The sequence below is a fragment of the Schistocerca nitens genome, chromosome 5 (genome assembly GCF_023898315.1).
Source record: "Schistocerca nitens isolate TAMUIC-IGC-003100 chromosome 5, iqSchNite1.1, whole genome shotgun sequence".
NCBI lineage: Eukaryota > Metazoa > Arthropoda > Insecta > Orthoptera > Acrididae > Schistocerca > Schistocerca nitens.
This window is the reverse complement of record NC_064618.1, coordinates 452,095,535-452,122,117: the sequence shown is the minus strand read 5'-3', so window position 1 is coordinate 452,122,117 and position 26,583 is coordinate 452,095,535. Positions and strand designations below refer to the sequence as shown.

The 26,583-nt window shown below is 39.2% G+C and overlaps 1 protein-coding gene across 3 annotated transcripts in view; it reads left to right on the top strand.

The window, feature by feature from the left end:
- Positions 1-18,229: 18,229 nt before the first annotated feature.
- Positions 18,230-26,583, top strand: part of LOC126260902 (protein twisted gastrulation-like) — a 58,749-nt gene continuing 50,395 nt past the window's right edge. Inside the window, exon 1 of one of the 3 annotated variants that reach the window (XM_049958358.1) lies at positions 18,230-18,497. Coding sequence is in view for 1 of the 3 variants with exons in the window: in XM_049958356.1 (XP_049814313.1) it covers positions 19,071-19,176 (106 nt within the window). In the remaining 2 variants the exon portion in view is untranslated. Of the gene's footprint in view, positions 18,498-19,047; positions 19,177-19,299; positions 19,479-26,583 lie in introns of those variants that run through there. The other 2 variants (XM_049958356.1, XM_049958357.1) reach the window with 2 other exon arrangements.

The window sequence follows — 26,583 nt, the reverse complement described above, 5'->3', positions numbered from 1 at the left end:
CGATGCATGCAACAGAAGAACAGCATGTGTCAGTAGTGTGACCCCGCCACTTGCATCTCCAGTAGCTTGTCTCATTTGTGAACACTTGGCGAGGGTCATTATTATGTGAGAGTGTCGAAATAAATAACCTGGCTTCCTGATGCAATAGGGCAAGATGGACTGTATCATGGAAAGACAAAGGTGATGTCACTTCAACTTGTGGGATTATTTCACAGATGAACACATCAGTGGGTCATGCCTCAGCCTCTTCTAGCAGGAAATGTTTCCGTGTCACATCTTCCCTCAAAGTATATGTAGAACATGAGAGTGTACAAATTCTATCCACAAATACATCAAAATCTTATCCTTCCCTTTCCATAAGGGTGGGCAACTTATCTTGATAATAGTTCATGTTCATCTTACCCAAATACTTCTCCCCTAATCCCTCACCAGAATATCAAACCTTTTTGAATTTTTCAAAGCATCTACTGACTTTAACGTGCATCACCTAATAACTAGATGCATGCCATATTCAAGAGAGAACCCTCAGGCCATGAGCAAATGTAACATCATCACAGACATTTTATAAAGAGATATCTACATTTTCAGAAGGTTTCCTTGAGAAAGAGCAAATAAAATTTATTGCAGGAAAACTACTCATCAACTTAGTATGTTAGTTAGTTAGATAGTTAGTTAGTTAGTTATGTGTTCCACTTGTTAGTCTCATGGAAACCGTTATGATGTGGAGTGCGTCAAATGCATAAGAAATGTACACATGATTTTTTTACAAAAAAAAGCTTAAAATTTTAATTACCTATCCCATTCCCTTAAATGGCAAAACATGCATATATTTTACCTACAGATTTATTTATTCCTGTTCAAGAATTTCATCTATGGGACAGAAGGAGTTGTCAAGGAGATATGATTTCAATTTATTTTTAAAACTGTTACTGCTGTCTATCAGACATTTTATTTCATCTGATAATTTATCGAAAAGTTTTATAGCGGCATATTTTATCCTTTTCTGTGCCAAAGATAGGTTAAGTAGAGGATAGTGCAAGTCTTTCTTTCTTCTGGTATTGTAATAATGAATGTCACTGTTGTTTTTGAACTGGTCCATGTCACTGAGAACAAAATTCATTACTACATAAAAGTACTGCGAGGCTGTTGTAAGAATTCCTAACCTTTTAAAGAGATGCCTACAAGATGTGTGACTATGAGTCCAACACAGCATTCTAACCACTTTCTTTTGAGCAGTGAATACTTTTTGCCTAAGAGTTGAGCTGCCCCAAAATGTGTATAACACCAGAGAGTGAAAGTATGCAAAGTATGTTAGCTTGCTAATTTCTATATCCTCAAATTAGCAATTATTCTGATTGCAAAAGTTGCTGAATCTAGTCACTTTAGGAGATCCCAAATATGAATTTTCCAATTAAGAGTCTCATCTATATGTACACCCAAAAACTTAGTTTGCTCTACCCTGGCTATAGATTTCTGTTAATTTGTTATATTTATTGAAGGAACTGTACTCCTTGTAATAGAAAATTGGATGTACTGTGTTTTTTTAAAGTTCAGAGCAAGCCCATTCACAGAAAACCAATTAATAGATTTTCCAATGACCTTATTTGTATCATTTTCTGTTGGACTTTCTTTTACTGGATTAATAATTATGCTTGTATCATCAGCAAACAGTGTCAGTTCAGCATCTTGTTTCACATAAGAAGGGAGGTCATTCACATTAGTCAAGAACAGGAGGGGACCCATGATCGAACCTTGTGGAACAGCTAATGTAATTTCACCCCAGTTAGATGAAGTGGGGAAACTTCCTTAAATCATTTAATCCTTATAAAGAAACTTTTTGCTTCCTGTTCTGTAGATATGACTCAAACTACTCATATTATGTTTCATTTATACCACAGAATTGTAATTTCTGTATCATAATGTCATGGTTCACACAATCAAATGCTTTGAATAAGTCACAGAATATTCCTTTTTGTGATGTTTTACTATTTAAAGACTCGTGTGGGCAGTGAAAATGTATATTGCTGTTTCAGTAGAACAGCATTTTTGAAATACAAACTGTGATTTACTAAGTATCCCATTACTGTTGAAATGGCTAACCACTCTTGAGTACATTACTGTCTTGACGATTTTTTGAAAATGCTCTAAGCAAGGATACTGGCCAATAATTATTGACATATGTGGTGTTCCTTTTTTTGTAGAGAGGCTTGACAGTGGCATATTTTCACCTGTCTGGGAAAAACCTTGAGTTAGTGATGCATTACAGATGTGACCCAGAACTTCAGCTGTAACCACACCACATTGTTTTAATAACTTGTTAGAGATGTCCTCTACTCCAACAGAACATTTATTTTTCAAATATTTAATAATTTTCTTTATTTCACAAGAGGTTTTTACAAGAAAATTAACTGACAAGGCTTTCTCAAAACTGACTCTTCCATGTACTGTTTGGCTTTTTCTTTTGAACTGTTCTCACCAGTTTCTTCACCTACACTTAAGAAATGGTTGTTAAATACATTAGCTACTTGTGTACTGTTGGTTAAGATGGTCTCATTCTCTTTAATAGTAATACTACCTACCCCAGTGGTTATTTTTCATGTCTCTCTTCTAACAACATTCCATATTGATTTCATTTCATTGCCTGAGTTGTTAATTTCAGCTCTAATATACATATTTTTTGATTTCCTGACAACTTTTCTCACTATGCTACAATAATTTTTATAGTGTAAAATTACTTCTAGGTCGTTACTAATGCTTGCTGTCTCATACAGTTTTCTTTTTCTTTCTGAAGACACTTTAGAATTTGTAGTAATCCAAGGTTTCTTTGAAAACTGTTTGGTGTTAAATTTAGTAATGTTCAGAAAGGGATATAAATTTATCAAGAAATATGTTGCATTTATCATTAGCATTCGGCTCATTATATACATCTCCTCGTTTAACATTTCTTAAGCTTTATCTGAAGTGCTCTATAGATACTGGGTTGACCAACCTTTATGCATCATCATCTGATAACCCATTTATCACTGGGAAAGCACCTGTTAGTTCTACATCCTGTTACTGTACAAATACATTATCGAATGGAGTGCTACTGTCTTGAGCTATACGTGTAGGGAAGTTGTTCACTGATTCTAAGTTATATGTCATTAGTAACACTTTTCCTATCAAAATTACTTAGGAAGTTTACATTGAAATCACCACAGATTAATAACTTGTTCTTTTTGTCTGACAGACAGCATAATAGGGAATCAAACTTTTTTATGAATAGCTCCCAATCTCTTAATGGGAACCTATACACTATTGCTAATGTCAACACTACATTCTCTAGCTGTAGTTCACATGCACAAACTTCAAAGTGCTGATCGACACAAAATTTGCTTACTTCTACAGTTTTGTACTTATAACCTTGTTTTGTATAAATGGCGACTTCTCCTTTATCCATGCTAGATCTGCAAATGTAAGATGCTAAATTACACCCATTGATACTGAATCTTTCCATCCACACAGTTACATGGTGTTCAGACAGACAAAGTATATCAATCACATTCTTATGTGTATATGAAGCTTTTTTATTCTATTTTTCTTGATTTTTATCTGTCTGGACTTTGGCTTTAACCTAAAAAACCTGTCTACCTGGTTCAATTAATCACAGGGATCATCCTTTGTGTGACTGTGGCTCCCCCTTACACTATCTGCTAGTAGAGAAGCTAACTTATCTTTACTCTTCCTATTTAGGGACAGGCCATGTGTAGTGTATCCCCACCTACCAATAGCTATAGCATCAACTGGAACAACACTTATGTGAGATTTTTCTGGTGACTGGAGCATCCTGTTCAGCTCAGTGTTAACATGCCATACAGTAGTGCTTACCCCAGGCCAATCATGGTGCTAAAAGGCCGCCTTAAACCCCACATTTGTGTGCCCAGCACGTAGGAAAAATATATCTAAAAACAAAGATGATGTGACTTACCAAATGAAAGTGCTCGCAGGTCGACAGACACACAAACAAACACAAACATACACACAGAATTCAAGCTTTCGCAACAAACTGTTGCCTCATCAGGAAAGAGGGAAGGAGAGGGAAAGACGAAAGGATGTGGGTTTTAAGGGAGAGGGTAAGAAGTCATTCCAATCCCGGGAGCGGAAAGACTTACCTTAGGGGGAAAAAAGAACGGGTATACACTCGCGCACACACACACATATCCATCCACACACACACACACACACACACACACACACACACACACACACACACTCAACTTGCACACATGTATGCAGTCTCAGATAACTGAAACCACACTGCAAGCAGCAGCACCAGTGCATGATGGGAGTGGTGACTGGGTGGGGGTAAGGAGGAGGCTGGGGCAGGGAGGGGGAGGGATAGTATGGTGGGAGTGGCAGACAGTGAAGTGTTGCAGTTTAGACGGAGGGCAGGAGAGAAGGTGGGGAGGGGTAAGTAACAGAAATGAGAGAAATAAAAAGAAATTAAAAGACTGGATGTGGCAGTGAAATGATGGCTGTGTAGTGCTGGAATGGGAACAGGGAGGGGGGCTGGATGGGTGAGGACAGTGACTAACGAAGGTTGAGGCCAGGAGGGTTGACAGGAACGTAGGATGTATTGCAAAGAATGTTCCCACCTGCGCAATTCAGGAAAGCTGATGTTGGTGGGAAGGATCCATATGGCACAGGCTGTGAAGCAGTCATTGAGATGAGGGATATCATGTTTGGCAGCGTGTTCAGCAACAGGGTGGTCCACTTGTTTTTTTGGCCACAATTTGATGGTGGCCATTCATGCAGACAGACAACTTGTTGGTTGTCATGCCTACATAGAATTCAGCACAGTGGTTGCAGCTTAGCTTGTAAATCACATGATTGGTTTCACAGGTAGCCCTGCCTTTGATGGGATAGGTGATGTTAGTGACCGGACTGGAGTAGGTGGTGGTAGGAGGATGTGTGGGACAGGTCCTGCATCTAGGTCTATTACAGGGGTATGAGCCATGAGGTAAGGGTTTGGGAGCAGGGATTGTGTAATGATGGACGAGTATATTATGTAGGTTTGGTGGATGGCAGAATACCATGGTAGGAGGGGCGGGAAGGATAGTGGGCAGGACATTTCCCATTTCAGGGCATAATGAGAGGTAATCGAAACCCTGGCGGAGAATGTAACTCAGTTGCTCCAATCCTGGATGGTACTGAGTTTTGAGGGGAATGCTCCTCTGTGGCCGGACTCTGGAACTCTGGGAGGTGGTGGGAGACTGGAAAGATAAGGCACGGAGATATGTTTTTGTACAAGGATAGGAGGGTAATTATGGTCAGTGAAGGCTTCAGTGAGACCCTCAGTATATTTAGAAAGGGATTGCTCGTCACTACAGATGTGACAACCACGGGTGGCTAGGCTGCACGGAAAGGACTTCTTGGTATGGAATGGGTAGCAGCTGTCGAAGTGGAGGCATTGCTGGTGGTTAGTAGGTTTGATATGGACGGAGGTACTGATGTAGCCATCTCTGAGGTGGAGGTCAACATATAGGAAGGTGGTTTGCACTGGTGAGGCTGCTTGCAGTGTGGTTTCAGTCCTCTGAGGCTGCATATGTGTATGCAAGTTGTGTTTGTGTGAGTGTGTGTGCACCTGTGTATGTGTGTGTACTGCAGACAAAGGCCTTAATGCCCGAAAGCTATAATTGTGTGAATCTTTTTTTTTGTGCCTATCGCGACTCAGCATCTCCGCTATATGATTTACTAACTGAATTTCTAAAGTTTTTCAACAGTTTCCCTTTTTCACCCTTTGCTTGCTACCTTTCCCAAGCATCATGTGTCTTTTTCCTCCCGTAGCCTACATAATTCCAAATTTGCGTTTTCTAATTCAGCCTTAAGGGCACCAATTTTTCCCTCCTGTTCAGAAATTTTTCTGTCCTTTCTACATAACCTAGATTACCATGGAGGAACCTCATTATCTACCCCTGTTTCCTTGCCACTACATTTGCCCCATTGAAACCATAACCTCAGTCTTCACAGAACACCCACCTCCTTCAGATTTCTACAGCAAGCACATTTGTCACACATGGTTTGATAGAAAAATGTACACAAAAGCAGAGAATAACTTGGCACAAGAGCACTGAGGTTTCATAGCAGTAACTAAATGCTAATGTAAACAAACTTTTAAACTTACTTTTGAAAGTTTTAACTAACTACCTAAAGTCTATATGACAGACACAAATTAATTTAACTTTGAACTGCTAACTCTAGTAAGAAAAAATAAAGATCTACACTCACATGAAATTTATGCCTAAAATGTAAACAAAACTAATGAGTATCAGCCTTTACGAAATACTTTCTTTTCTATCTAAATATGCTCAGAAAAGCAAAACCTTCAATAGACACCATATCGAAGAAGTAAATACACTAGTCTAAAATGTAATATTAACTAAATTAGCTCTTATGTAAATATTAATCACTTAGCTTAGCAAGAGCTTCGTGGACATGCATCTGCTAGAGACTGAAATAAGAAATACATGAAAATTGAAATACGAGGGTTGGAACTTAAATAATGGCAACTATTCATTCACAACTGATACAAAAATTTACATGTTTGCACTTGTTACTGTCCTTCAGAGTAGTCATCAGCTTTGCTTAGAACCCGTTGCCAGCGATGTGGAAGGCTTAGTATACTGTTAGCAGAGTCTGTTCTGTTGTGGTGTGAATGGAGTGATCTACTGCCTGTCGAATCTCTGGAACAGTGTTGAAGTGAATGTCATGAAGTGGTTCCTTCATCTTTGGAATCAAATCAAAGTCACAAGGACTTAAGTCATATTACTGTTCATTTTTGGAGCATCACCTGTGACCAACTTTGCAAAAGAAGTGGCAACAATTTCTGCGCAATCCACCCATCATTTTGCATGACAATGCATGGGCGCATACAACGCAAGCTGTGGTTGCTGTGTTCAGTCGATGGGACTGGGAAGCACTGTACCATCCACCACACTCCCTGGACTTAAGTCCTCCATGCTTGCTACTCGGAGATTACCGAAGGAGGTCGGACATAATTGTGCATCCGCAATTAATGTGGTGGATTCATTGCCCATCAAGGCAAATGAATTGAATGAATGTGTGGTGCCTGTTGGTTTGGACATGTCCAAAAGAACAGACACAACCCAGAATCTGCAGCGGTGATACATATTATGTGATACATAATGGATTTATTGCCCATTGAGGTGAATCAGTTCTGACTGCCATGGTGTCTGTTTCTTCAGCACCATGCAGAATCAGCAGCTATGACACATATGATAAAGAAGACCTACACATTGATTTTGCCAAAATCTGAGAAGCAGTTCTTGGTGTTGTAGCTCTCAGGGGCACCCTGGCATGCGCTCTGTGTAAGACACCCCTGTGCATCTCTATCAGTCGCAGCTCAATTGCCTTACTCAATAAAGAGCTGTAGGCTGAAGTGCAGTTATCTGGGTTGCCTCTGTGCAGTTGCCCCTGTGGTGGCACTAGTTTTACATTCCACTGTGGGTGATTGTTCACACTGAAGCAGGTTGTTGCAGTTTCGATAAGGCACCGTGAGACTTTATAAAGCATGCGACAGCTGTGGGCACTGGTAGTCTGGATTAGGCTGCTGCACAGGAAATTGCTTTGAACTACTCACAAGATACATCATTTTAGGGTGTTTGGCACACACACATGGCTGTTTACAAGGCCATTGATGATACTGAAATCACTACTGGGGACAAGGAGAAAAATGAAGTGAAGGTGGAAGGCACTGCATTGCATGTTGTCCTTGATGGTCCTTGTGCTTTTGCAGGTGGTATTTTGGATTTTTCACTTGTGAAGGATGATTAATTTAGTCATGGTACTGGATGGCTTACTGTGGCTACATTCAAGGTGGAGGTATTGAGAGTATGTATCACATAATATGTATCACAGCTGTGGATTCCATGTGGCGCCTCTTTTTTCAGACATGTCCAAAGGAACAGATGCCACGCATTCATATAATTGATTTGCCTTGATGAGCAATGAATCCATCACATTCAGTGTGAATGCACAATTATATCCAACCTCCTGTGGAAATCTCCAAGTAGCAAGTATGGAGGAAACAGACAGGGACTGCAGATAGATGGCACTAAGTGGGAATGTGGGTCAGCCGAGATAGTTCATGCAACTGCGATAAATGCTGTGTCTAGGAGGTGCAGTGATGAATGCAACTGCTAATAAGCAGGAAATCCCAGTTTCAAATCCTAGTCCAGCACACATTTTCACTCATTATCGCTGATGCCACACAATGTCCTGATGCAACTGATATCAATGGACCCTTCCCTTCCCTTTCCTTTCTCCCCACTCCTCTTTCAATTTACATATTATGTGTCACTGCTGCGGATTTTGAATGGTGCATGGTCTTTCGGACATGTCTGAAGGAACAGATACCATGCATTCTTATAACTTAGTCTGTGACATGAAGGGGAGGGGGTTGCAGATCAATAGCAGCCACATCAGGGGTGGTTTGCATACTTAAGTCAATTTTGGGGACAGGTGGCAATTCCTGTCTTGCGCACAATCATTCACCTAATTACTGATTTCTTAACTTAAGATTTTCAGCTTGTTTTTGTGGATCATTAACAAGACCTTTACTTACTCCCCCTGGTGCACCCCATATTGAGAATGTGCGGAGGGCATTTTGTGCACACAGAGCAAAAAGTTCAAAGGTACTTAACGTGGCATTACATGCGAAGGGTGACGGCAGCAATAGTGCACGTGGGAAGTTGTGAATCACTGGCACTTGGCACTTGCCTGCTTGTGGCATGGATTCAGTGGTGGCTGCTGGCTGTAACGGTGGTGAGGAACTAACTTTAGTAACTTTACTAACTTTATCCAACACATAACTACTTATCATTTGAAGGGAAGGTATATAAACAAATCAGTAGCACAGCCATGAGCACCCATATGCCACCCTCCTATGCCAACCTTTTTGTGGGCCATCTAGAAGAGACTTTCCTGACCATCCTAAACACAAAACCCCTAGTCTGGTTCAGACTCATTGATGCTATCTTTATGAACTGGACTCAGAGCTAAGACATCCTATCTTCATTCCTTCACAGCCTTAACACCTTCTCTCCATTATGATGGCTCTGTCTGCACCTCTGCCCACATTGAACCCACCACAACCACCAACAATACCAGCATTTTGACAGCTGTCATCCCTTTCACACCAAGAAATCTTTACCATAGAGCCTGGCCATATCTGCAGTGACAAAAACTCCCTTGCTCAGTATGGTGAGGGTCTCACCTAGGCCTTCACAGACAGGCATTACCCCCCAGGCCTAATCCACAAACAGATCTCCCATGACATTTCTCCCTCCCTCCCCCCCCCCCCCCCTGCCCTCCCCACCCCCCCAAGAAACTGCCACAAAAGAGTGTTGCCTGCATCACCCAGTACCAACCCCGAACTGGAACAACTGAACCACATCCTTTGCCAGGGCTTTGATTACATATCATCAAGTCCTGAAATGAGGGACATCTTACCTGAGATACTTCCCACCCCTCCCAAAGTGGTGTTCCATCACATACCCAGCCTCCACAACATCCTAGTCCATCCCTATGTCATTCCCATTCCCAACCCCTTGCCCGTGGGAGACCCAGGTGCAAAACCTGATTCTACACGGTGTCTGTCCTTTTGGACATATCAGAAAGAACGAACACCATGCAGTCACAACTGATTCACCTCATCAGACAATGAATCCATTATGTATCACAGCTGCAGATTCTGGGTGGTGTCTGTTCTTTTGGACATGTCCAAACCAACAGGCACCACGCATTCATACAATTCATTTGCCTTGATGGGCAATGAATCCACCACATTCATTACGGATGCACAATTATGTCCGACCTCCTGCGGTAATCTCCGAGTAGCAAGTATGGAGGACATGGACAGGGACTGTGGATACATGGCGCTAGGTGGGAGTGTGGGTTGATAGAGAGGCATGCTGAGGTAGTCTGTGCATTAGTGATAAACACTGTGTCCAGGTAGCAGAGTGGTTAACAACTGTCTCGCAAGCAGGAGATACTGAGTTCAAGTCCCGGTCTAGCACACATTTTCGCTCATCACCGCTGCTGCTGCACAAAGTCCTGATGCAGCTGATCTCCTCCCCATTCTCATCTCCCACCCTATTTATTTGCAGCCCTCTACTCATCTGTCCCTGCTCCTCTCCTTTTTTGCTCATTTTTTCCCCACCTCGCTGCCCCACAATCTCCTGGCACTGCACCTGTTGGAATTCTAGTTACTGCACACTCCACCAGACAGCATTTGTCTCTCCCCACCCGTACACTACCATCCCTTCCCCTTCCCCACACCCTCCAGATTGTTGCTTGTATCCTACATGATAGCTGTATTCTGGCCCGAGATGCTGAAGTTGGCAGTCATGTGTGCGTGAGGCGCGCTTGGCTTTGCGTGTAAATGGTGTGTGCTTCTCTTTTACTGATGAAGACTGTGGCCAAAAGGTTTATGTAAGTGTCTTTTAATTGTGTCCGTCTGCATCTTGATGTGTCTTCTTTAGAGTAAGTAGCAATCTGTTTTTTTCTACATTGTAACTATAAAAACAAGTGAACATTATGCTGTTGTCCTTTCATTTTGTGCTGACGGTACTAAACTTAATCCAATGTGCACTTTCAAGCACAAAACAATGGCAAAAACTTCTGAAATACCACTAGATGGTGTTGTTCACGTACATGACAAGGTCTGGATGGATGAGGCTGGTATGAAATTATGGTTTCATTTATACCTGAAAAACAGAGTACACGGGTAGAGATATCTCAAGCAAATGCCAATCACACAATAAAACACCCTTATAACCCAGAATACATTAAAATTAGAGTCCTCCAATGAAGTGGCTTTGCCCAATATTCTACTTGATATATATTAATGATTTTCTGCCAAGTGTCGAACACAATGAAACAGAAATGTTTGCTGATGACAGTAAAATTACAATCAGTGATGCATCACCAGTGTACTGAATAACAAAGCTGAAGAAATGCTCATGCATGTATGGAGGTGATTAGATCACAGCAAATTAACCTTAAATGGAAAAAAGACCAATGGTATTGGTTTCCTTATAAGCAGAAAATCGAAAAATAACTTTTAAAAACTGAAAGATGAGCTCATAGAATGTGTGTCAAAAACAACATTTCTAGGGGTGCCTGTTGATGCACAACTAAAGAGGACTGAGCATATTACAGCCATCAGGAAGCAAATAACTTAAGCATGCTTTGCACTAAGAATAATAAATTCAATGTGTGGTAGCTACTGTTCCAGAACAACATATTTTACATATGTTCATTCTATAATTAGTTAGGAGATAATGTTCTGTGGAACAAATGAGCATAATATACAAACAATCTTTAAGCTACAAAAAACTGCTGTATGGTTATGACAAAAAGTAGCAACAGAACTCACTCCAGTCAGTTGTTTAAATCTATGTGAATCTTGAATGTTCTATTGAGGACATTTTGCAAACAGTGATCTACATAAAGGAACACACCAGTCAGTACCCATCGAACAGGTGTCTGCTTGAATGTGGAACCTGATTGAACCACCTCTAGGTTACATCTCCGTAGGAAAAACAAAATCCCAAAATTGTGCTGTATAATGGAATTAAACTACACAATAAACTTCCACAAGTGATGAAAGACAAAAGTGAAAACATACCTTCAGGAGTACCCTAAAAAATTATGTTATAAAAGTGTTTTGTACTGTAAAGGATTAACTAAACTAATGATTAATTACTGCAGTTAAGAAGCACTTTTACAATATGTTCAATAGAATATTGAAATATTACATACAAACATGTAATGTAGTAAAGCAAATAATGTATGTAGCTATTTATGTGTTGACAATATCTATACAATTTATATTGTTTGTGGATGGATGAATAAATAAATAAAATAAGTTTTGTGTGTCAGTAGCTGCCTTTACAAGTTCATTCAACCACCAAAGGGAAAATAAGATTTCTTTTGAACCTGAATAGCAGGCATTGTTTGTGCTAATGTGTGCCATGACTTGCAGTTGGCTCCACCAAGTGTACTCAACAGCCATTCCATAAAATAGACAATATCACCCACAAAATACACTGAGTGCACAGTGCTCTTCCTTTTTGATCTGCTAGTCACTTTTCTCAGGGTGAGGGGGGGGGGGGGAAGGGGGTCCATCACTCACCTCATATATAACTCAAAGTATCATGCGGACACTACAGGGCTATTACAAATGATTGAAGCGATTTCATAAATTCACTGTAGCTCCATTCATTGGCATATGGTCACGACACACTACAGATACGTAGAAAAACACACAAAGTTTTGTTCGGCTGAAGCCGCACTTCAGGTTTCTGCCGCGAGAGCGCAGTGAGACAAAATGGTGACAGGAGCCGAGAAAGCGTATGTCGTGCTTGAAATGCACTCACATCAGTCAGTCATAACAGTGCAACGACACTTCAGGACGAAGTTCAACAAAGATCCACCAACTGCTAACTCCATTCGGCGATGGTATGCGCAGTTTAAAGCTTCTGGATGCCTCTGTAAGGGGAAATCAACAGGTCGGCCTGCAGTGAGCGAAGAAACGGTTGAACGCATGCGGGCAAGTTTCACGCGTATCCCGCGAAAGTCGACGAATAAAGCAAGCAGGGAGCTAAACGTACCACAGCCGACGGTTTGGAAAATCTTACGGAAAAGGCTAAAGCAGAAGCCTTACCGTTTACAATTGCTACAAGCCCTGACACCCAATGACAAAGTCAAACGCTTTGAATTTTCGGCGCGGTTGCAACAGCTCATGGAAGAGGATGCGTTCAGTGTGAAACTTGTTTTCAGTGATGAAGCAACATTTTTTCTTAATGGTGAAGTGAACAGACACAATGTGCGAATCTGGGCGGTAGAGAATCCTCACACATTCGTGCAGCAAATTCGCAGTTCACCAAAAGTTAACGTGTTTTGTGCAATCTCACGGTTTAAAGTTTACGGCCCCTTTTTCTTCTGCGAAAAAAACGTTACAGGACACGTGTATCTGGACATGCTGGAAAATTGGCTCATGCCACAACTGGAGACCGACAGCACCCACTTCATCTTTCAACAGGATGGTGCTCCACCGCACTTCCATTATGATGTTCGGCATTTCTTAAACAGGAGATTGGAAAACCAATGGATCGGTCGTGGTTAAGATCATGATCAGCAATTCATGTCATGGCCTCTATGCTCTCCCGACTTAACCCCATGCGATTTCTTTCTGTGGGGTTATGTGAAAGATTCAGTGTTTAAACCTCCTCTACCAAGAAACGTGCGAGAACTGCGAGCTTGCATCAACGATGCTTTCGAACTCATTGATGGGGATATGCTGCGCCGAGTGTGGGAGGAACTTGATTATCGGCTTGATGTCTGCCGAATCACTAAAGGGGCACATATCGAACATTTGTGAATGCCTAAAAAAACTTTTTGAGTTTTTGTACGTGTGTGCAAAGCATTGTGAAAATATCTCAAATAATAAAGTTATTGTAGAGCTGTGAAATCGCTTCAATCATTTGTAATAACCCTGTATATCGTGGCAGTTTTAGGTGGGGAGTGTTTTGAACTATGGTCATGTACATTACTGGTAGAGGTCGGGCCTGAACTACCACTGCCATCCACAGCAAACAACTGTGCTGTAGCATTTACCAAATGTTTTTTGCACTCCAATTTGCTTTGCATTGTGGATTGCTTGTTTTTTTCCTAATTTTAAAATGAGACTAATCCTGGTGCATAAAGGGCTTTGAATGAGACTCTCACCAGAAAAAAGGAATCAATGATCCCTAAGATCATTATGTCAGTTTTATTTTGTGGAAACACAGAATGTGGACATAGGATGGCAGCTCTTCAAGAGTGCACTGCTCCTCTCCCAGAGAACAGTCCAAGTTCTCATTTGTTTACATTTGTGGCTGACTGCAATGATATACTGTCAGCATAATATCTAGAACACCAACCTCTTTGGCTCTCCTAACATTTTAGGAAGACTGAGCCCTATTCCAACTGATGAGGCATTCTGTGCTGATACCAAGGTCCCTTGGTAACAAGGAATCCTTTATACTGGTTAGAGGTATGTGACCATATGCAGACTATAATTTTGCTTTTAATTGATCAGTTTGATAACTTGTTTATTTCAAAAATAAAAATATTTTAAAAATATGCAAATGCAGTCATGGCCAACTAACATAGATTATAACAAGATTATGAAGAGCATAGTTGTTACTCACCATATAGCCGATATGCTGAGTTGCAGATAGGTACAACAAAAAGAGTGTTAGAAAGTGAGCTTTCTGCCAACAAGGCCTTTGTTGAAAATAGACAACAAATGCAACACACACAGTGAGACTCTCCGAGTCTGGATTCAGCCAGAGACTATGGTCATATGTGTGAGTTGTGTTTGCGTGAGAGAGAGAGAGAGAGAGAGAGAGAGAGAGAGAGAGAGAGAGAAATGGCCAATACTTCATCAAAGCATTTATGTAACTTTACACAGAACAGTATAAGGTATATTGTGACAAAGACAAAATCTGGTTAATACAAACATTAGAGCTGAGTGTTATTTACATCCCTCAGTCCAAACAGTATAATAAATTTTAGATGGAATGGCTAATAACTTACACTTTTATTTCAGTTTTGAATATTGGGAAACTTCCTATTTCTTGCCTGTCTACTGCTAACCTGTTACCAATTTAGCACCAGAATATAAAACCTCTAATCAGAATCCTAGAAAGAAATGCAATTTTTTCATGGAAATTAATTTTATTTTAAATTCACAGTTTCTCCTGAATCCACTCTGATTAACCATAAATTCCCTTAATAAGTAAATGTATGCTCCACATTTGTGTAAGAATCCCAAAATCCTTGAAGAGAATTCTGCAAGATGTTTGAATACCTGCTTTACATAACATTATTATTTCATACTTTTATATAATGAACATTTCTTTGGCCTTGTCTCCACTGCCTCAGAAGTTTATGCCTTAGTACACTGATGAGTGGAAGTATGCATACAATCCTGACTCTAGGACAACAGAATGAGAGAGATTTCTAAGTGAAAAGTAGGCAGAAAGGAGCTTGCTCGTTAACTTAAAACTGTGCTTGTGCTGGTGCTTCCTCAGTTTATCATCTGTATGGATGGCTAGGACAAGTTTCATTTTGTATGTGTCAATTAATCTTTCCTTATGGTACTAAATTGAATGATTTGAGTTTTTGTAATACTGAGAGTAAAGGTGTTTGTAGTGAAACAATGGCAAGTTTGTTCCATTATATCCCAGTGTGTCCCTAGTATGGCTGTATTTGGGCCCCCTTATCAGTATACATGTATCATCTGCAAACATATCAGGTTTTGAATTTCCCTCCAAAGCCTTCGGTAAATTATTTATGAATGACAAGAACAGGCATTGGCCGAGAACTGGACCTTGTGGGACTGCATAATTAATGGTTTCTCACTCAGATATCATTTATTAAATTCCTTCTGTTTTCTCTTGGTGACTCCATCCAGGCAACAGAGATGTTTGTGACATCATAACATTTCAGTTTCCCTAATAGAATTTTAGAATCTACACAACTCCTTGGTAAGATCACACAAAATGACTGGAGGGTAATTTCTGTTGTTTAGTTCTATCAGAACTGAGTTTGAGCATTAGCTTTCGCAGAGAGAGCAGGAGTGACTCATTTTCAGAGATCATCTATTGCTTTCTATATAGAGAAGGCTTCACAGAAGTCAAATTGTGCTAGATAAAAACAGCAGTTGCATAATGTAGGAGGGGCACAGATTTTTTTGGAGTAGCTGTTTTTTTTTTAAACATACATATATAAGGTAATCTAGAAGTAATTACCATAATTATCAGTTTAAGCAGATTACTGCGAGTCATAATTTTTGTACGTGTACTTTACAGAAGTAACAATCGGGGTTGCTTCTGTGTGTTAAAGTGTAACTTGTCAGGTTGCACATTTCTAAAGGTTCTTCTTCTTGACAGGTTTGCAAAACATGACATTTGAATAAGTGAGTGAGTGAATGAATGAATGAAAGAACTGTTGTTGAAAACTTAATGTTATAACAAGCTTTAATACAAGACCTTCTCAGAAATGTTTTGGAATGTGGTAAGGAGTAAGATGGATCTGCAATTAGAGGTGACATGCTTATCCCCTTTTTTTTATTAATGAGCATTACTGCTGTCAGTTTTTTGGGAAATAAATCTTGATTCATTGATTATTTACAGAGTTAAATCAATTGGGGAACTACCATCACACCATGAGATTTTTGTGCTTTGATTGTAATACCATCATAATCATAGGAGTTATTGCTTTTCAGCTGGTAAGACAGCGGGTTTGCTCTCAGGAGGATGGTAGTTTGGTTCACGTACCTATCTGGCTAACTAGATTGACATTGTTTATGGTATTGCTAAATCACTTGATGCAAATTTTGGACTGGATTCTTTGAAAAGGGCAATTTCCTTCTCCATCAATTCCTAATTCCAACCTTTATTCTGTATATAATGAGATTGTCCTCAACAGGATGTTAAGTCTTTATCATTTTTCCTGAAAATCCTTGATTATTTCAGTGACATCTCTAAGTGAATATAAACTGCTGCATTCTGGGTGTATCAGTCTGAAACCTGTCGACTCTGGTGAACACAGCTTCTTGGTGTCTCCAGACTGCTGCCAGTTGCACTGCCCCCAAACACAAGCACTTCTCTAACGTTTTCTTAACTGTATAAATCTCGACTCCACTGTGTACATTGATGAAGCCGGCTGTATGAAAATACTAAAAACTGAAAACTATAAAGAATGAAACAAAATAATAAACCCTGGCATGCTTTCAACAGTAATTAACATTTACCAAACTCTTGTGCAACACCCTATCAGACAATAGAAAAAGAACCCTCTCTCTGTGGCCCAGGTTTAGGGGTGTCCATAATAAACCTGATATTCTTCATGAGCTTAAATTGTTTATTTATTTATTTATTCATCTGTAAACAAATTTCTTTGTATGGATGTTGTCATTATACATACATATGTACATTATTTTGTCACATAAGATAATGAAATACTATATATATACACACACAATTTATCATTGAATTACATAATGCAGAAGAACCTGCTTCAATCACAAGAAATAGATCACAAAACTCCTCTAATACTTGTATGGGTAAATTACAATCTAGAATGTCCACTTTGTAACCTGATTATTTATTTACGCCAATTTTATGCTGCATGAATTCTCTAATCGAGTAAAAACTATTTTTTAATAAATATTCGTTAAGGAATGCTTTAAATTTACAGAGTTCCTTTATGTTTTTGATTTCTTTTGGCAATTTATTATATATCTTGACACCTCAGTAAAACATAGTGGTTTGGGTTTTAGTTTTATTCATTCTGTCTAGTTACAAGCAATTGCTGTTTCTGGTTTGGTGATTATGTATGCAGCTGTTTGCTAAATATTGCTCAATATTTTTGTTAATAAAAACTGTAGTTTGCAAGATATATTCACATGGGATTGTCAGAATACCCCATTTTTTAAATAGCTCTCTGCAGTGTGCTATTTTGTGGCTCTTGCTCATTATTCTGATAGCTCGTTTTTGCAATCTGAACGCATATTTCACATTTTGGGCATTTGCACCCCAGAATGTTATGCCGTAACTTATTATAGAATGTATGTGTGCAAAGTATATCATTCTCTGGCATGAACTATTGCGCACAGTGACTAATATTTGTAAGGCATAGCATGCTGTGCTAATTTTTTTCCCAAGCATCCTAATATGTTCATGGTAAATATTATAGCAGAAAGTAACTCCATTAGTGTAGTATTGCATGTTACCATTGTATTAGAAAAGGTTTGATATTCATAAATTGTAGCAAAGGGCAGTTTGATGTTACTAGTGAGCAATCAGTAGCCGTCTTGTATTCCATATTGTTAAAAGATATTCGTCAGCATATCGTTGCGGTATGAATGCTGCTAAAAAATCGATTCAATAACGAACCGTATGGCTCACAGTTTGCCTGTCGTTTCATTTGCCACTATAGTTATACCGGGATTCTGCTCTGTGGATTTCGTAAACTTAGTTACATTATTTTCTTTGTAAGTCGATAATCAGTCGGAAGGGAGTATTAGTGCAGGAGTGATACGTCTTGTCTCCAGGAATGCATGACGACATATGAACCGAGCGAAAGCCTGTGTGTTCCAAATTGGGGAAGCGTAACTTATATGCATACCGCGCAAATTCACGTCATTGTGATCAGGAATCGAAACGTGCACATTAAAGGAAATTCCAAAACAGTCGAGTAGAGGGGATGTGTGGACAGCTGTTTACCAAATGCCTGTAAGCTTTGGTGCTCGTCCTTACCAGCTGTGTGTGTCACGTTAAAGTATCGGTAAACATTCTCGTCTATACGTCCCCATGAACGTCGTCCAAGCATTCTTGGAATAGCAGTTACATCCACTGTTCGGTTCTGCTCACAATCTTTCGTGGGTAAGCATCCGTTCAACAATCTATTCGATATTGTTTTCTTGCCACAAGAAACTAAATTTCTGTGACTTAGAAATATTACCCATCTTCTACTGACTCTTAACGATTCACGTTTATAAATTGTATATAATGTCGCATTCAATACAATGGAATTTCCTTTCGCGTTTCTTTTTTGACCCCTGGAGTCTGTTACGTATTCGCGTTCAGCGAACGTATTTGACCATTTGTTATCGCACTTGTCTTAAGAAATTAACTGCCCCAATGGTACAGAAATGAACCGATAATTTGGAATGCATCTTTATCGAGCCGTGAAAAAAGGAAATGCCGTTTACGATGCTTGATAACGTAGAAAGATTAATGTGAATCGCAAAAGACATAGGACTGCAAAAGGAGAATTATTTAATAGTATCCCTTGAGCTAAGCTTGAGAAAAGGAGCTGGAACTGAAAGAGCCTACAAGCGACAGAAATCGCCTATGGAAAAAAGCTAGTTTTATTGAGAATAAGAAGCATTTCCATTCCACACGGATGCTGACTGACTAAGGGATATTCGTTGTCCCAGAACGACTAGCATACCAATGTGCGAATACAGTCTCCAAAGCGAGTACTCGTCAACACCACAACGAACTTCGACAAATTCGAAATGCAAAAGTGTGCGCTCGCTTCGCCTTAATTGTAGATACAGTCAGTGAGGACAGATTATTCTTAATATTTATAATAACTTCAAGTCCATGCATGGGTAGTTCAGATATTTTCCACTTTCCAGTAATTATAGTTATGAAAGTGTTTTTTCTTCATGTTGGCAAATGGCAAGTGAAACATTCGAATAATGGACGCCAATTGTCAAACTAGAACGTTGGATCCACTGCAGTGCTTATTGTTTGTTTAATGGTGGCATTTTGAGTGTTTTCAAGTAAAATGTGTGTAAACGTTTAGCAGATTTCGACTAACGTAAAAAGAATCGGAAGGGGTAGTGCAGAAGTTAGGCAAGTAAAACGTGTATTAGATACGTCTATCAAGCCATATCACTGCTGTACTGTACGATTTCTGTGATGGAAATGGGCATGCTTAAAAGTAACAAACAGCAGCGTATATTACTTTGTAATATTAGGTTTTCCTATTGCTCCTTTTTATGAGCAGCCTATAATATCATAATATTATTATTTAGTTTTTTCAAAATGTGGTGGTAAATTAAGTTTAAGTCTGTGAAAAGTTTGAGTTTGGTATACATTACAAACAGGGCTCAAGTACTACATAGATCGCTTGCCTTGAAAATCGTATGTAATAATTTCATTGTTTTCTCGTAAATGTGGCGTACCTGTGATTGTCATATATTTATTGTACTTTATCGTGTGTTGTGTATCCTATGGGTTCCTTGTTGCTACAGTTGTTTCATATATTTTAGTCCCCATTCGCCCCTCAACCAGATTCTACACTTTTTATGTGCATGGTACGATCACGTAATTTTGCTTTTATTTAGTTGCTTGCATACTAAGTTTTTCACCCTCGAGCGCAGTCGCTGGGTGCAAGGACTTCAAATGACATTTTGATTTTAGTGTCCAACAAATGCTCGCTTGTATTATGAGCTGACCGCCTAGAGTTTAATCGCCTATTTCATGGGTATACCGTAGGTGATTGTGTCGTTAAGATTAAGTTTCTGGTGTTTGTTGTTGTTTTCACACACCAGAAATTAGAATTGTGTGATTTCTACAGTTTTCCACTTTTTTGTTGTAGAGTCACACCCAATGTTAAGACAGTTTTATGGTTGTTTTTGTTTCTAAACTTGTAGGGAATAGTGTAATGGCTGTCTTGGAACTGTGCATGTAACATAACAAAAACAGATAAAATGATTACTAATAAATGAAAATGGATTCATGCATTAATCACATGACATCTGTTAAACTTGACTCTTAATAAGTCATACTTACAAGAGTATGGCACTAAATTAAACACATCTAAATCTATACATTGCAAACCGCCATTAGGTGTATGGCACCTGGTACATGCCATTGTACTAGTTTGTAGGGTTTCTTCCTGTTCCACTCACAAACAGAGCATGGGAAGAAAGATTGTTTGAATGCATCTGTGTGTGTGTGTGTGTGTGCAGTAATTATTCTAATCTTATCCTCATAATCCCTTTGTGAGCAAGAAATAGGGGGTTGTAGTACATACATGTAGTCGCCATTTAAAGCCGATTCCTGAAACTTTCTTAATAGACTTTCTTGGGATATTTTACATAGCCTATATCTTCAAGAGTCTTTCCGTTCAGTTCCTTCAGTATCTCTGTGACACTCTCCCACCAATTAAACAAACCTGTGACCATACGTGCTGCCTTTCTCTATATACATTCAATATCCCCTGATAGTCCCATCTTTCACTGGTCCCACACCCTTGAGCAGTATTCTAGAACTGGTTGCATGAGTAATTAGTAAGCAATCTCTTGTTGACTAATCATACTTCCCCAGTATTCTACCAATAAACCAAAGGCTACCACCTACTTTACCCACAACTGAACCTATGTGATCATTCCATTTCATATCCCTACAAACTTTTACACCCAGGTATTTGTATGACTGGCCAATTCTAACATTGACTCATTGATATTACAGTTATAAGATACTACATTTTTCATTTTGTGAAGGGCAAGACTTTACCTTTCTGAACATTTAGAGGAAATCGTATCAGGAGCTGACTGAATATTTATGCAGCTTCTTTCAGTTAGTTCTGCATCTTTTGAAGAAACACTGACTTTACTATTAATATTGTCTTCAAGGTCAGTAATATAGAACATGAATAGCAAGAGTCCCAACACACATCCCTGGGTACAACCGGAGTTAACTTCTACATCTGACTGTGACTCTCCATCCAAGATAACATGTTGTGTCCTCCCCCGCATAAGTCCAGTCACAAATTTCACTTGCTACACCATATGATCTCGTACTTTAGATCGTAAACTTAGGTGCGGTACCGAGTCAAATGCTTTTCAGAAATTAAAAAATAGTGCATCTACTTGGTTGCCTTGATCCAAAGTATGTCATGTGAGAAAAGTTCAAGTTCGGTTTCACACGATCGTGTTTTCGAAAACCGTGCTGGTTGGCATTGAGGAGGTCATTCTGTTCGAGGTACCTCATTATGTTCAAGCTTGGAATGTATTCTAAGGTCCTACTACAAATCAGTGTCAAGGATATTTGACGGTATAGTTTTGTGGATCACTTCTACTCCCCTTCTTGTAGGCAGGTGTTAACCGTGTCCTTTTCCAAGAACTGGACACTGTTTTGTGTCTGAGGGGTCTAGGATAGGTTATAGTTAGGAGAGGTGCTAACTCAGTGATCCCATTTGGCCCTGGAGCTTTGTTCAATTTAAATGATTTCAGCTGTTTCTCAATGCCACTGATGCAGTACTTATTTCATTCATTTTTCCAATTGTACAAGGGTTAAATTGGGGCAATTCTCCTGTGTTTTCCTTCGAAGATCAAGTTAAACATTTCAGCTTTTGCTTTGCTTCCCTCAATGTCAGTTCATTCGCTAGGGACTGGACACTAACTTTGATGCCACTAACGGCCTTTACATATGACATGTATTTCTTTGGGTTCTGTGAAAGATCATGTGACAATATTCTGTGTAGTCATTGAAGGCATCACGCATTGTTCTCTTGACAGCCAAACACATTTCATTCAGCATCTCTCTATCTACAGCCCTACTCTTTATTTTACACCTACTGTGCAGTAATCTCTATTTCTTTAGAAGTTTCTTTATGGTGTGTGTATATCATGTAGGTTCCCTCCCATTATGAACTGTTCTACTGGGTTCATATCTATCCAGTGTGTGGTCAACTATTCTTTTAAACTTGAGCCAGAATTTCCTCTGCATGCTCCTGACTTGTGCTGAAAGTTCCTAGTTTCTCATTGAGGTATGACACTAGAGGGTGAAAAACTTAGTATGCAAGCAACTAAATAAAAGCAAAATTACGTGATCGTACCATGCACATAAAAAGTGTAGAATCTGGTTGAGGGGCGAATGGGGACTAAAATATGTGAAACAACTGTAGCTTTTGCTTTGCTTCCCTCAATGTCAGTTCATTCGCTAGGGACTGGACACTAACTTTGATGCCACTAACAGCCTTTACATATGACATGAATTTCTTTGGGTTCTGTGAAAGATCATGTGACAATATTCTGTGTAGTCATTGAAGGCATCACGCATTGTTCTCTTGACAGCCAAACACATTTCATTCAGCATCTCTCTATCTACAGCCCTACTCTTTATTTTACACCTACTGTGCAGTAATCTCTATTTCTTTAGAAGTTTCTTTATGGTGTGTGTATACCATGTAGGTTCCCTCCCATTATGAACTGTTCTACTGGGTTCATATCTATCCAGTGTGTGGTCAACTATTCTTTTAAACTTGAGCCAGAATTTCCTCTGCATGCTCCTGACTTGTGCTGAAAGTTCCTAGTTTCTCATTGAGGTATGACACTAGAGGGTGAAAAACTTAGTATGCAAGCAACTAAATAAAAGCAAAATTACGTGATCGTACCATGCACATAAAAAGTGTAGAATCTGGTTGAGGGGCGAATGGGGACTAAAATATGTGAAACAACTGTAGCTTTTGCTTTGCTTCCCTCAATGTCAGTTCATTCGCTAGGGACTGGACACTAACTTTGATGCCACTAACAGCCTTTACATATGACATGAATTTCTTTGGGTTCTGTGAAAGATCATGTGACAATATTCTGTGTAGTCATTGAAGGCATCACGCATTGTTCTCTTGACAGCCAAACACATTTCATTCAGCATCTCTCTATCTACAGCCCTACTCTTTATTTTACACCTACTGTGCAGTAATCTCTATTTCTTTAGAAGTTTCTTTATGGTGTGTGTATACCATGTAGGTTCCCTCCCATTATGAACTGTTCTACTGGGTTCATATCTATCCAGTGTGTGGTCAACTATTCTTTTAAACTTGAGCCAGAATTTCCTCTGCATGCTCCTGACTTGTGCTGAAAGTTCCTAGTTTCTCATTGAGGTATGACACTAGAGGGTGAAAAACTTAGTATGCAAGCAACTAAATAAAAGCAAAATTACGTGATCGTACCATGCACATAAAAAGTGTAGAATCTGGTTGAGGGGCGAATGGGGACTAAAATATGTGAAACAACTGTAGCTTTTGCTTTGCTTCCCTCAATGTCAGTTCATTCGCTAGGGACTGGACACTAACTTTGATGCCACTAACAGCCTTTACATATGACATGAATTTCTTTGGGTTCTGTGAAAGATCATGTGACAATATTCTGTGTAGTCATTGAAGGCATCACGCATTGTTCTCTTGACAGCCAAACACATTTCATTCAGCATCTCTCTATCTACAGCCCTACTCTTTATTTTACACCTACTGTGCAGTAATCTCTATTTCTTTAGAAGTTTCTTTATGGTGTGTGTATATCATGTAGGTTCCCTCCCATTATGAACTGTTCTACTGGGTTCATATCTATCCAGTGTGTGGTCAACTATTCTTTTAAACTTGAGCCAGAATTTCCTCTGCATGCTCCTGACTTGTGCTGAAAGTTCCTAGTTTCTCATTGAGGTATGACACTAGTGATTTTTTTTATATACTTTAGTGAACCTATATATCTTTCTGCTTGTTTCAGTTATTCTTTGTACTTCGGTAATCATTGTTACCCAAACCATGTCATGGTCACTGATACCATTTTTGATGTGGATGTCCTCAAAGAGGTCTGGTCTACTTGTTGCCATTAGATCCGATATATTTACATCATGAGTGTGATTCCTAACTATCTGCTCTAGGTATTTTTCAGAGAATATATTTAGTAAAGTTTCACAGGCTGTCTTATCACACCCATCACTTACAGACCTGTAATTTCCTCAATTGATTTTTGGATAATTAAAGTCTCCAGCAACACAATCAGTTAAGTGATTAGCAGCCTCTGATGTGTAGTGCATATGTGACCTATTTAGAGGACCCTACAGTTCTCAAGCATATGGCACAAGTCCAGGAAGTTGCAGCCTAGCTTTTCACAGAACTTTTGAGGTATCTTGTTCAGTCCTTCCACTCGGCTCAGAAGCAAATGGTCACTATCAGTTCAGGGAAAAATAAAGCAAATTATGGGTTTCATTGAAACTCCATGCACAGGGTTGGTCTTCTCAACCTTCTCCACCATTCACTGGAATGGCCCAAGAATGATCTCAGAGCTCAGACGACAGGCGTCGTTTGTTTCAATGTGTGCCACACTCCCTGGTTGGTTGCACCCTGTTCTCGAATGGCTGCTGGAATAGCCTCTTCAACATACTGAATGAGGCCCCAGGCATACACACTAAGAGCAGCCATTGTCCTTTCCTGTCCTTTGCTGCCATTTCCCTAAAGGGTACCACCATTCACTGTACATTTGAAGCTTAATAGGCCCCTATCCCTTTGCGTTTGCCTTCTTCTTACACTGGAAAAAACATGTTTCCTCAAAACAGGTGAAGTGAGTCAAACTGTCTCAGTTTCAGTTTTAATGAAAAACAGCACCTGAAACTTGTTGGTTGGGGGATCAGTACAACAGCCTGAGTCCTCCCTGTCTTCCCTAGTCCCCATCCAAACTGTAAAAGATGCCTACATCTACCATTGACACACCACTCGCAGTCAACTGGATGGGTAATAACATATCCTCTATTTTCTGTAGAGGAAGTAGGACCCACAGGAGAGGATAATACATTAGGTATCTTTGGTACATTTATCACAGCTCTCCCAACACACTGATTAGCAGCAGCTGCCAATTGTTTAGCAATAGTCAGGGCAATTTCCAGCTGTTTACAAACATTAACCAACTCATCCTGTGTTTGAGAACAGCATTCACAGTGGGTCTGCATTTTGGCTGGTGCAGTGTATTACAAGGCAGTGCACAAATAACTTTAAATTAAGCCCGCTGATTATCTTTTAATCTGTTGAGCTAAAAGATGCTAATTCCCTATAATAATTGAAGCAAATACACAAAATGAGATTTCTGTCAAGGCTGTACAAAAACCTGTGGTAAAATTTACTAGTTTCCTAAAATGTTTTGACGTTAATTATAGTTGTTAGCTAACTCAAAAGAGAGTTAATTTACGAAAAATCCAGATAATAATTAGGGTTACTCCTCTTCAAGGGAAAACTAGATGTAACAGAATATGTTAGTTAGAAAATCTGCTACAGTAACTAAATCATGAACACCGATTTGCTACAAATTGTTCATAGATTATGCAAACAACAACAGTAGCTACTGAAAATTCTCAAAAATTCACGTTTATTTGCGTTTATCTACAGTGAAATTCAGGGGTGATACATTCTTTGGCAGAACTGTGAAATACAAACACTGATTTGCTACAAAATAAATTGTGTGTCCAAAACATTCATACTGGTAACCTGCAAAAATATATTTTCGTAAAATTTTAAAAGAGCACAATTTAGTTTGGCATAGTCCATATCGATTCAGGCAGGCTAGGAAAAAATCTTACCTTCATAGTCTCGGATGTTATTGAATTTAGCGTATGTTAAAATAAAGCAAGGAACTCACATTTTTTTGTTATCTCCAAAAAAATTTCTGCTCCGAGATACAGCCCTCCAAAGATGACACTGGACATACCATTTTGAACATGCGAATTTTAGAAAAAATTTTAAAATGCTGTATCTCTGGACCAGTTCTAGATTTTTTTTTATTTTAAAGGTAATTGCTTTGTGATTACAAAGAAATCCTCGATTTGGGCTTATCTGTCAAAGTTCTTTTACTATAGCGTTCTGAATGTTTTTTATAGCTAATTTATGGAAATTTTTTTTTTTTTTCAGAAATGCCAATCCATAAAATTTTGATATTTTTCTTTTGGTTAGTACCACATAGTTCTACATTCCGTGAAAAGGAGTTTCCACTTTTAGGTTGAACAGGTGATATGAACATTTGAAATTTTTGCCATACATAAAACCTTTTTTATTACCACATTATTACATAGCAAGCCCATAAAAATCTAAACTAGCCTTATTTAACATGCTTTTAGTTTTGAAAGATGAGTAAGAGACTCATGTTTCAAGCATTTTAAATGGTTCCAAAATGTATTTGAA